Genomic DNA, 13,075 nt, shown 5'->3' with positions numbered 1-13,075 from the left:
ATGAGACTGGTAGCCTTGGAAAGTGTGGTAGTAGGCCCAATTTTAGTTGGGAACTATGTTTGAAAAACAGTGAACTTAGACTGTTAGCTGATATTTTCCTTCTCCTGGTCAGGTAACTTTGAAGTGTAAATATATCGAAATCTCAAAATACCTTTGAAGCTTCTTCCAGCTGAGCCTTTGGAAACCGTAGCTGAAGAAGGAAGTAGAAGGGGCAGAAGTGTAGATAAGCAGATGGTAGATGTGGAATGTCAAGGATTGTGATGGCTAAGATCACAAATAGGAGAGTCAGTTCCTGCTCTTTATTTAACGGTCTAAAGTTTTCAGGATGATGGGTGGTGTATCAGTAGTGTTCAGAAGTGTCACTGAGACTACAGTTAATATTCTGGTGCAGATGCAATCTTAAGCAGTCAGTGGTTTTGTCCATATGCTGTTGTGTTTTGATCTGCATATTGGTATACCACAAGAATGGAGACGTGAACAGCTGCTTTATCTCTTGCCTTTAAAGAGATTTTACTATAGATGCATGTTTATACAGATGCAAATAGATAAGGAATTCGGCAGACTTAACAGTAGTAGCTGAAATATAAATCCAAAGATAGTATGTAGTATGATATGAAGAAAATCCTCCATTAATACACAGTATATTAATGACAGTCTGTCATATCTGCTGTGGTTTAAGAAAAACCCTCTGCTTTGCTTTCAAAGTAATGTATATTAATCAGCTTTTGAAAAGTTTTCACATGTCTTAATTCAGTTTGCAAATAAAACTGTAGATCAGGGTTTAGTCTTACAGATATTTGCAAAACTATGTAGAAAATTTAATACGGTCTAGTGGGAGAACAAAACATTACTGAATATTAGTTTTCTTCATTAAAATTATGAAAAATCAATCTCTGTGCAGTTACATAGTTCACTGCAAGCCTGTCAAGCTATTGCTGTCTTTACAGAAAATAATTTTAAGTGTGTCTTCAGAGGAAGTACTAAGTAAATAGTTTTTCTTGGTTTTCAGTCCTAAGTTTTTGACTTTTAAACATTCTGTCTTTGTGTGTTAGGGTAGTGATACAGAACGAGATGGAGTAGCCCCAGAAAAGTCCTCTCCAGAAAGAGAGAAGAAAAAGGAACAATCAGATGCCTCTAGTTCTCCCAGAACATCAAAGCATCATTATTCAAGATCACGCTCGCGATCAAGAGAAAGGAGGAGGAAGTCAGGTATGGTCTTCATATAAGCAAAGTTGCTTGTTAATGTTCTGGTGTATGCTTGTAAAACTGAAATGTCTTTAAAGCTGTTTTGGAAAAAAGTATATAGACTAGCTCTATTAACTTGTTAGATTTGGGAAAAAATTAAGCTACTAATTTTGGTTTTGTATCTTAAATGTGTTCAATAGAAACATTTCAATTTTAATGATAGAAGTGCAGTGGAAAAGTGTCAGTGTTTAGGGGATGAAGGGGGGTGACAACACCAAACAGAAAACCAGTACTGCTTTTCTTAATTCTAATTAGATATACTTAGAATGGGATACTTTTGCATGATTGTAAGAAAAATAAGATTTCTTGTCTGAAGAATGTGACTGGAGTATGACCTGGGCTAGTTTTTCACTGTCAGAGCTTAAATAAATGCAAACAAAAACTAGGAATAACAGCTAGAGTTTGCATTCTGCAGTAGGTATTCAAATAGTTGAGTAGTGCTGCTTTTTTTTCTGAATCTCTTTTCTCGAATTTGGGGGGTGGAAAGGAAGTAGACTATAACTAACTGATCTCCTCTTTAACTTGATAAATAACAACAAATGTTTTCTTCTCCAGATACTGAAGGAAGAAAACACAGAAGCCGGAGCAGAAGCAAAGAGGTAATTAACACTTTGTAGCGTTTAGGTAATTGTACAATACGTCTTAAGAACTATCTTGTAGTAGTGCACATATGTGTAATCCTATGTAAGTGACTTTATGGTAAGTACAAAAAATTGGAGACTTTAAGCTTAAAAATGAATGTGGAGATCCTTTCATAGTGAAGCATGATTGCAGCCGTCATGTTGACAAGGTAATAGTTTTATAGAAAAAAATGCTTTCAGAAACTAGTAACTTAATTTCTTTCTCTTTTTTTTGTGGAAACAGCCAAAAGAGAGAATTCTTGTGGAAAAGTAGAATGGTGTTCTTGATGACTTTGACAGAGCTTCCATTAACCAAAAGCCTTGGGTGGCTTTATTCCTGGCCAATGTTCAGTACTTTCAATGATACATACTCATCTACTTAAGTATATTAAAAAATAATTCCCCACCTGACTTAGCTCTGTTTATTGCATCCTTTAATTGTAAAGACTGTCATAGCTTGGCAAATAAGCCGAGTCAGCTGGAAACATGACAATAGCAGCAAAAATTTCAGAGGCTGTCTCTTTAAATAAATAATTGTGCGCATATGGATAAGGGAGTGAGAAGAGACACCTTGAAAAAACTGGCTTACACACCCGAGAAGAGTTGAAACGAGAAAACCAGGAGCATCGAAATAGTCACAAAGAAGCTTAAGCCATGTGGGGCAATAGCAGACTGGGTCAGATGAGGGACTTTTTAACTTTTAACCTGGGTCAGGAACTTCTTTCTCCCATTTCAATGGAAGCTCTGTTTAAGAAAAGGAGGAAAAAAAAAGTGGAAAAGAAAAATAATCTAGGAGAGTTTTTGTGAAATTGAATATATTGTTTAGCTCACATGATAACATTTCTATAATAAATCATACTCAGCGTGCTAATGCGCGAAGAGACTGAACTGAAGACGCTCCAGACTCAGATAGCAAAATTATAAGCCTACTTCATGATAAGGTAACTATTAGTCATTCAAACTCATATTTCCCTTAAAAATATCTTAAATCCGTTATGGGATATAATGGTGATTTATAACTAAGTGTGTGCCTGGAAGATGTGACTTTAAAAGAAAAAATATCTTTTTTATGTTGTTTGTTTGTTTTTTTAAATCTTTGCTTAAAATTATGTCCAGTGTTTTGCCGTGCTGTTGAATCTCATCTTACACAATTTATTTAGCAGTTTCTATGTTTCACAGAGTGAACAGATGAGGAATAAAAATGTAGATTTACTGTTTTCGTTCTTTTGCAAGACTAAGCTCTTTGTCTGTAGACTAAATACTGAATACCAGCAATTCTGTATATCAGAACAACTACTTACATAAATACATGGTTAAAATTAATGTACAGGTAACATCTCAAACTTAAGATGTGTTTTTATGTAAGAATTGGATTATTCAAGGAGCAAGAATAAAATACTGTTAAAGCAGGGAGAACATCTAACATTTTTATACCTGAAGAATGATAGACATATTTGGATATGTATTAGTAAGGAGTTAGAATGGTTTGGATAAGTGGATATAAGCTGATTATAGCATCTTCTCTCCAGATTTGTTTATTCTGAGAGTTACAATTATGGGAAAGATTTTATGAATAGTTAACAGATTTAGATAGTAATAATTAAAAAAAAACAACTTTAAAGAATAGAGTTTTAGTCTAAAATGAATGTATCATGCTTAAATTGTGACTTGAAACAAAACAGTATTTAAACATAAGACTTAAGTGGGCTATGCTTTTGTGCTAGAAAGATTTCAAAATAAACTGGATATATTAAGAAAAGGTGTTGATGTCATGACTTAGTCTCTAAGGAAAACACTGGCAAAATTCAGGCCTGACCTTGCTAAGTATTTTTGGCATTGCGGCTATAAAAAGGAATCTTTTTTTTAAGAGGCACTGCAGGAAGAAATTGCGGTATAGTGGAGCAGCATATCTTTAATTTAAAACTACTGTGGGAAGTCCCAGAGTGATGCATGTTAGTTTTAAATACAAAAAACCACGTAACTTATAACTTTGCTTTTTAAAAACTATTGGAAGTTACTGACTAAAGAGTTTTGCTCTTAAAATTAATTATCTAATGGTGAACAGAAAATTGTTTTAGTTCTAAAAGCAAAATAGTATATATCAGCAACTATATATGGATTTTAGTAACTTTCTACATGGTAGGCTTAGGCAAATATTAAATATTTACTGCATATGTGTGTGTATGTATATATGCATATTCATAAATTGTCAGGCACTTAAAGACGGGTACTTATGTGGTTGGAATAGAGTAACTGAGAATGACAGGTGTTTTTTTTGTTACAATGCTGTGAACTCTTACATGGAAACACTGTAAAGATACAGTGATGGATGCTTTAGAAATTCTTTAGACGGGAGGAGGGAAAAGGGGAAAACCATTATAGTGTGCATTTGCAACATTGGGTAGTTGGTGGCATTAGGTAAAATAGCCATCACTCATGATTGAGCCACACTCCTAAGGTTACTAATGTTGCATCACAACTTATCATTTTTTATCTTCTGATACCCATACTAACTCTCTTTGTTGCACTATTTTCCTGAAAGAACCAACTTCTTCTTAAAACAGGCAAGAAGACATGAATCCAAAGAGAAGTCCTCAAAGAAGCACAAATCTGAAGACCACAACGACAAAGAACACTCTTCTGACAAGGGAAGAGATAGCCTAAATTCATCTGAAAATGGTGAGGATAGACATAAACGCAAAGAGAGAAAATCATCAAGAGGGAGGAGTCATTCAAGATCCAGGTCTCGTGAAAGGTAAGTTGGTTTATGTGATTATTCTTTTTAAGCGCATTTGCAGAAGCAGTGTTTGCGATTTGTGTAGACTCCTGAAGTACAGCTGAATTAAATTACTGACGTAACTCTCAAGTGACAAATTATATTGCATGATTCAGTTTTCATTGGGTAGTGCGTTTGTTGCTACTTTTTTTTAATTGCTTCTGAGTAAAAGTCGAAAATATCCCTGAAGCTTTATATAGGTGACCTGTCTTATGTTTATGATTAGTATACAGAGCATAGAAAGTTTATGAACAGTGTATTAAATGCTCCCTGTTGTCAGTGACAGGAAAGAAAGTACACTAGAGCAACGTGCTTTATACCACCTAAATCAAGAACTTACCTGGAGATAGTGCTGCTTAAGAGAGAGTGCCATGTTCCTTGCATGGTCAGCCACCTAGCACACTCATGGTAGGAGAATTGCTTGGGACTAGTAGGTTGCTGCCAGCAGAACTTTTCAGCCAGTTCTGCTCATAGTTGAGGGATCTGTAGTAAATGCGATAGCAAGGAACAAGCTTTGGCTAATAATATGCTGAGGAGCTGTGTGACTCACAGGCTGAAATTTAGGCATCTCATTCCCTATTACTGGAATACCATGGAGAAGAGGAGAGTTTTGTTGCCTTGAATTTAAAATCAATCTGCATCAGATTAGTTTGGCCCTGTATTTGTTTTGATATCTATACTTTAATGAACAACTAAAAATAGCTATATTGATGAGTATTAAGTGTTTACATAAACACTGTGTAGCTCGCTTGTCTGTTGTTGCTTGTGGTAGTACTTCCTTCCTTTCCCGTTTCATCTGGTCTTACAGCTTAAACTGTTCAAGGCATGAGCTCTTCTGTGTGTAGTTTGCAGTCTCCGCACCATGCCTGATGCATTTTGCCCTGTGGTGAGGAACTTGTGTGCAAGTCCTTACGTAGTGAATTTAAACATGAGAATATATGTAAGAATTTGGGATGTGTGTTTCAGACGTCATCGTAGTAGAAGTCGTGATAGAAAAAAATCCCGATCTCGCAGCAGAGAGAGGAAACGACGTATAAGATCTCGTTCTAGATCAAGATCTAGACACAGACATAGAAGCAGAAGTAAAACCAGATCTAGGAGTAGAAGCAGGTAAGTGTTAACTTCCATATACGCTTAGTGGTGGTGTTGGGTTGAGTGGTCTCTGGTGGGCTGATGTACAGAAGAACGATGGGTTTGCCAGTTAATATCTGTTCAGATGTAACTAGATGTGTGTGGTGGTTTCTCAGCTGTATTGATACAGTGAGTTAAGGACTGGGTGCTTTGTGTACATATGCAGAAACATTTTTCCTGGATATCTTAAGAGTCTCAGATTCTCGGCTTTTCATAGCATGATTTCATGTTAGCAGTTAGATATGCCTAACTTGTTCTGTGGGTATGCTACATAACCACCATTTTAGAACTTTGATAAAGTAGAAGGAATGTAAATAACTTTTTAGTAATGATTACCACAGTTCAAGCTCTTTCTGGTTTCTTATACCATAACTGAATTTTGCTATTTTAAATAGGATATTTAAGTGGGGAAAAATAGTGAGATAAAACTAATTCTTTCATGTGTTTGATACAAAGGTAGTGTGGTTGGCAAAGCACTACTTCAAAAATACTATAGTATTTATCTCTTTGTGTATATATCATAAAAGGAAAGTTTAACTGGAAATTACTGGCTGCCAGAGCAAATACACTGATCAGAAGCTAATCCTGATCAGTTCCACAGACTTTATTTAAAAATATTTCTTTTTTGTGAGCTAGCACAGTTAGTGTAGTGCTAAGGTGAATTTTGAGTTAGGTGGACTATTTCTGCTCTGAATGTACTATTTTGTGTTAGTGATGACCAACTCCCTTTTGTCGAGTTTAACATGAGAATATTTATGTGATATTCCTCCCTATTTTGGGTGCTTTCGTTTCTTCCTTAAATTCTCAAAGCACAGATTGAAACGCTCTCACTAGACACATACTGGCATATTCTGGCTCAGTTTGACAGAGTTGAGATCCATGCCTTACCTGGAATATGCTACAGTTGAGGTTTTCACTGTGTAGAAGTTAGTTTTCCCATACTGATGAATCATTGGGTATTTTGGTGTAGAGTTCTGGGGCTATTTGTGTCACCTTTGCCCAATGCCCTGTAGGATGTTCTGAATGAGTAAGCTGAAATACGACATAATGACTACTGCAGTTGTGTGTTTTCCCTCCTACTTGTTTGAAGTGAAACAAGTAGTTTGAATGCGAATCGGTGTCTCTTCAGAGCTCCCAAGAAAGTGTTGCCAATGCTCCAGTTCTTTTAGTAGTATTTTCACTAGAGTGTTTTAAATTGCATATTTAAAGGGTGTCGAAGTTGGTTATGACTACTCAGCATTACGATGGATCATTGGAGACTTAAGAATCTAGCACACTCATGTAATGGTACGACATCACTTGTGAAACTGTTAAGACTTCTCTTTCTGAAGAACTAGTTGAATTATGTGGTTTGTGTCGTATTTTATTTTGGCGTTCACTTTCTACCAGACTTTTCAGCTGGGGTGAGTAGAGCTGGGCCTTCAACTGGTACAGATGTTACTTGGATTTAATGGTATTTAAGCCACCTTCAGCATGATGTGTAAGGCTTCAGTTCCCTGTTATTTCCAGTTAGTATGCACTTTTTTTAAAAGTCACTTTGAACATTTTCTGTTTAATGACTCCATGAAAACTTTACATCCAAGAATAGTATTTTGGTTCTGCAGTGGAATTTGAATTACCTGAAACAGAACAGCAAACATGAGAAGAAAAAGTGAGATGTAGTCATAGCTTAGGAATTTCTTTGACTGGATAGTGAGAGACATAGTGCAAGGATCTGTTTCTTTTAAGAACTGTGTTGTCTTGCAAATCCTAGAGGATTTTTTTTTAGCAGTAACTAGAACACTTCACCAAGTTCTGGGCTCAGGTGAAGCATTTGGAGGGAGAATTATGAGGCAAGCTTCAAGGAAAACTCTTCACAAGCTTCGTAAACACGATGTGGAAATCTGTACTGTTAAAACTCAACCATGAGAAGAATTCTTCATTAATAAGATGCACAATTTGTTGTGTTACAGTTAACAGTTACAGTTATGTTATATAAGCATATGACAGTAGCATATGTAAATAGTAAAGCTTGACCTTCCCTTGAAGGCTCATGTTTTCAAGTGATCTGTCCTCGCTAGCATTTAAACTAATCTTAGTGTTCCGTGAGCATGTAGAACTGGCAGATTTTTTTATGGCATTGTTCTGATGAAATGCTAGGTGGAAAACATGACACCATCTGCTTGTTTCAAATGGAAATACCTAAAAACAAAAGCTCAAATATCTATTTCCTTGATGTTTACCAGTACAATAAAAGCATCAGACCAAAGACAAGACCAAACTGCAATAGTCAGCATGGGAAAAATGAAGGTATCTTTGAAACATGCATTATATCTTATCTCAGGAATGCAGATCTGTCACTTGCCAGTGTCTGAATCTGCAGCTTGTCATCTTCTATGAAAAGATAAGTCTTACCTCCTTTGTATTCTACCAGATTTGTCATGTAAACAACGATCTCTTTTTGTAACTTCAGTCTGTGTTTCATGATGTTTGTGCCCAAGTTGCAGACAGCAGAAATAGAGTATCTGCATGCCATTTAAAGTGGCTGTTGTCAAGTTAGCTATTACCTCAAGTGGTTGATAATAACATTTAAGTATACAATTGCAGAAACTTCTTTTTGCATCTCAACTTACAGTTTATGGCAACTCTGGGAAAAATGTGAGTTGATACCTCTTGTAATTTAAGCTTTGGATGCTCCTGGGATCTGTGACTTCTTTGTTTAAAAAATAGGTGTCAGAGGCTTAAACAGAGATAAAGTCTTAAATCTTGTACTGTAGATACTAATGATCCTGGCAAAGAGAAGTACTGCTACAAGTACCTTATAGGTGTATTTTGAGTGGCCATTAGATGGGACTAGATGTGTATGTCATAAGAGCACTTCCTACTTGGGAGGAGGTGGGGAGAAGGTTACTAAGAGAATTTAACTAAATATTTTGGTATTTTGTTTACAAATAATTTTTAACTGAGTTCTTTTCAGATTGTCAGGCTCCAGATCATGCATGCTTCATAGTTCTCTGTACAGTACTGTCCTTCTCGAGAGCAACTCTGAGACAAATCACATGTTTTTAAACCCACTTTCCCATTTAGCTTCGATAGCCTCCCTCAAACAGTTGCCCAAAGCACATTTAGTGAAGAGCATGCAGAGGGGGGAGAAATAGTTATTGCCCTGAGTACTATGCCAGTCTTTAAATCGAACGTCTTCAAAATGCTCATTTTTAACATAATTATAGTGCTGCAAGGTCTTCTATGGTTTTAAGGCATTTTTATAACTTGATCCATTTTACACTTTCCTTGCAGTTTTTACAGTTTTCTTGACTTTACCAAAAGTTACACGGTGTATTTTCTTGTCAGGTCTTAGAATGAGTCTCTATAGCAGATCAGTTTTGCTCTAAACACTAAAGAGGGTAAATGAATACCCAGAACTACACATTCTGTTACATCTTGCAGTTGGAAATCTTCCATTTTAGCTCTGTCTTGTTAGAAGGCAAGTGTGACTGTTACACTGTTCTAGTGTAATCTCCGTGAAAGCTATTCCTGAGAACTCTTGAATTTAATAATTAAACAACTTTTCAGAGTTGTAATAAAATAGTGTATGAAATGTTAAGGCATATATGTAGCTTCATTGCTTTAGCAACTCTGTTAAATTTGGTTACAGAGAGCGAAAGAAAAGAATTGAAAAGCCCCGAAGGTTCAGCGGGAGCCATAGCCGGAGTCCGAGCCCACCACCGTTTCGGGGACGAAATACAGCTATGGATGCACAGGAAGCATTAGCCAGAAGGTCAGAAATTGTGATTATTTTAATTATATGTGATATACATAAGCTGTTGCTCTTGATTTTTGCATGTCTGAATATTTTTATTTTCATTTACTTACTTTTAGACTGGAAAGAGCAAAGAAACTGCAAGAACAGAGAGAGAAAGAAATGGTTGAAAAACAGAAGCAACAGGAAATGGCTGCAGGTAGTCCATGTATATTATATTAATTCCTGAACGGTAGTGCAAGTGGAAGGTGACGTAGGCTTCTGTGCTGAGTTTCAGTCCTGTCCAACAGATGTGCGGGTTGTCTGTTTTTGTAAAATTGTTAACTTGGTCCACATATAAGAACTAGTACTAGGAGGCATTTCTGAAACCAAGACAAAACCTAACAAAAACCCCAACAAAAACTATTAGGATTTCTTATCGTTTACCGAGTATTGATAACTTGGTAACAAAAATGTTCTGTGTTGGGCTGGTAATTCATTTCGTGCTGATCATTGAACCCTTCCTTTACCCATCATTAGGCAGGAGTTGGAAAGGTATTACCAATTCGGGTTATTTAGAAGCATGAGGTACATTAGCTTCACTTTTAGTTTTACTAAAGGTATTGGAGACTTGGTTTTTAATTTTACAGACAGTATGTATTTTATCATGCATTTGTTATTCGGATACTTTCAACTTAATTCTGAGGAAGAGAGGTGTTTTAGGGTATTGTTTCTGGTTTGTGGTTTGCTTTTTTTATTTCCAAAAAGTTTGAATTTACTGTCTAATAGAAAGTTCCGTTTCTTTTTCAGCAGCTGCAGCCACTGGAGGTTCTGTTATTAATGTTGCTGCTCTTCTGGCATCGGGAACACAAGTAACTCCTCAGATAGCAATGGCAGCTCAAATGGCAGCACTGCAAGCGAAAGCGCTAGCAGAGACGGGAATAGCTGTACCTAGCTATTACAACCCTGCGGCAGTGAATCCGATGAAATTTGCTGAGCAAGAGAAAAAGCGGAAGATGCTTTGGCAAGGCAAAAAGGAAGGGGTAATGTTGTCCTTTCTTACTTTCATGAGACATATTTGGACAGACACTTTAAGGATGCTTATTAACATTATTTCCAGCAAAACTGCTTTCATACCTCTTAAGAAGTTTCCTTATTAACAGCAGCCCGAGGTAAAACTTTAGGAGTGAAAGGACTAAGATAACTAGACAGTCAATGACAAGTGATTGTGAAACAAGCCTTAGGATGACTCCTAATACCATAAAACTTAAGAGGAATAATTAGATTGTAATGTTACTTCCTCAGTTGCAACTAAATATCAGATACAGATGGTCTTTTTTTCACTGAAAAGTGATGGCTAAGCGATAGAAACTGTAATTGATCACTCCTTCCTGTGACTGCAGAGATTTTTCATTTGATTGTTGCATCTTGTCCAGTTCCAGACTTCTGGAATTGCATTCTGAGAAGGTTTCTAAACTTCCCGATGTGAGTGCAGTGTCCCCACGTAAAGGACATCTCTCCATTTTGAAACCCGTGGTTAAGCAGACCTCCCTCACAAAGAGTTCCTGTGAAGGTGCTGCAGGGGCGTCAGCTGTGACTTGGAAACCTTTTCCTTCCAGCTGTGCTAGCACTACAGAATGGGCTCATTTTTAGTACCACCTTTTTGCTTGCTACTGTCTTGTGATTTTAATCAAAACTTACTGAAGTGGTGATGCATCTTTTTTTTAACTTGTACAGGATAAATCACAGTCTGCAGAAATATGGGAAAAGTTAAATTTTGGAAACAAGGACCAAAACGTCAAATTCAGAAAACTCATGGGCATTAAGGTAAAGACTTCTGAATATGTAATAAAGTGTATTAATTGTAGGATAGTGATTATTTTTTTCCTTTATTTTAAAGTACCCTAAGCAGTAAAGTTGTTCAGTTAACCTGATACTACCTGATGCAGTTAAGAACTTGAAGTGTCTCTCATTGAAGTTCACAAGCAGCGTCTAAATCTGAATTCAGTTCAAATTATTGAATTTCATTGTTTCTGGCTAACAAGGCAACTGTTGTGATCTGTAACAACAGTGGTAACTGTAACAAGTACTCATAATGTGGTAAACAGTTTTACCTTGTACAGATAAGCGGGATATTTTATTTGAATTAGAAAAAGGAACAGGATGAAGGCCTCTACTTGTTTCTTGACAGTGAGAGGAAAGCTACACTAGAATGTTCCAGCAATAAAACCAAATGCTTGAATTCTTACCAGCTTTTGAAAACAGCAAAGGAAAATTGTTGCATTTAGGACACCCGTAGTGTATGAAAACACCACTTCCTGCACACTAATGTTTATTTTCTTCTCTGGTTTCTAGAGTGAGGATGAAGCTGGCTGTAGTTCTGTTGATGAAGAGAGTTACAAGACGCTGAAGCAACAGGAAGAGGTTTTCAGAAATCTAGATGCACAGTACGAAATGGCAAGATCACAGACTCATACACAAAGAGGAATGGGATTGGGGTTTACATCTTCAATGCGAGGAATGGATGCCATTTGAAAAGGAAAAAAAACAGTTTTAAAGTCTGGGACTATGGAAAGTTCTTGTTCAAATGTTGGGTCCTTGTTCACCAAAAAGCTAGCATTCTAGCTTGCATGGGTGTTGCATTGACTTTAATTTATTGAAAAATACAATTTTTTTGTAAATATCAGCTCAGTGATACTGGTGTTAGTGTTGTAATCAGGTTATACCCACTTCCATTACACTTGACAGAACTATAGGAGGACAGTATTTTTTAGTTAAAGTTCTACTTTTCAAACCAAGCAGCAGATGGGATAAGCTCATACATGGATATTTCGTGTCCACTGTCTTGTGTACTTTTGTACTTTAACCTTGTACAGTTATTTTCAATTCTTGAAACATGGAAGAAACATTGTGTAGATGTTATTTAGCGATCTGGGCCAATAGGCACATAATCCAGTGCAAAAAACCTGGTTAATAAAGACTTTTTTTCTCTAAGGTCTTACTTTATGTTAATTAAATGGTCTTTTGGGCCAGATTCTGAAGGAAGCTAGTTTTAAAAGATGCCAGGAAAACTTGCAAACTCGGAGAGTTTGATTTGCATTGATTATTTTGAAGTAGGATTTTCCTAAAATAAGGAGATGTGCAGTATGGAGCATAATTTTCTTTGGGTTTTGGATTTTTGGTTTTTGTGTTATTTTAATCAATTTGATACTTGCAAATGTTAGTGGAGAGGGATACTCAAAGTACTGGTGAGAAAGGTAGGATGTTGGAGCCCCTTCCTAGTTCTTAAAATTACTAGATAGCGTTTTAACTTTTGTAGCAGGTTATATAAGCTTGTTTCATACAAGTACGATGTTGGAGCCCCTTCCTATAGTTCTTAAAATTACTAGATAGTGTTTTAACTTTTGTAGCAGGCTATATAAGCTTGTTTTATACCTGTGTCAGAGCATGTTAAAGGCACAAGGCAATGTCCGGTGACTCCTTTCCAGGGCAGAACAACAGAAGGCGGAGGCAAGAGTCTGTCCGGAAAGCTGCCGGCCTCCCATTTTCGGGCCGCTCGCCCCCCGCAGAACTACCGCTCCCGGC

General features: G+C 36.6%; 1 protein-coding gene across 1 annotated transcript; it reads left to right on the top strand.

The window, feature by feature from the left end:
• On the top strand, positions 1-12,484 carry RSRC2 (arginine/serine-rich coiled-coil 2). The gene is made up of 10 exons (XM_010188801.1): positions 1-27; positions 1,053-1,209; positions 1,801-1,844; positions 4,430-4,620; positions 5,608-5,751; positions 9,407-9,529; positions 9,631-9,710; positions 10,301-10,533; positions 11,228-11,317; positions 11,846-12,484. Exons 1-10 carry the CDS (start codon positions 1-3, stop codon positions 12,023-12,025), a joined length of 1,269 nt encoding a protein of 422 aa, XP_010187103.1. The 3' UTR covers positions 12,026-12,484.
• Positions 12,485-13,075: the final 591 nt, after the last annotated feature.

Source organism: Mesitornis unicolor, unplaced genomic scaffold (assembly GCF_000695765.1).
Source record: "Mesitornis unicolor isolate BGI_N332 unplaced genomic scaffold, ASM69576v1 scaffold23707, whole genome shotgun sequence".
Taxonomy (NCBI): domain Eukaryota; kingdom Metazoa; phylum Chordata; class Aves; order Mesitornithiformes; family Mesitornithidae; genus Mesitornis; species Mesitornis unicolor.
The sequence above is the reverse complement of the archived record's forward strand: the minus strand, read 5'-3'. Positions and strand labels throughout refer to the sequence as shown.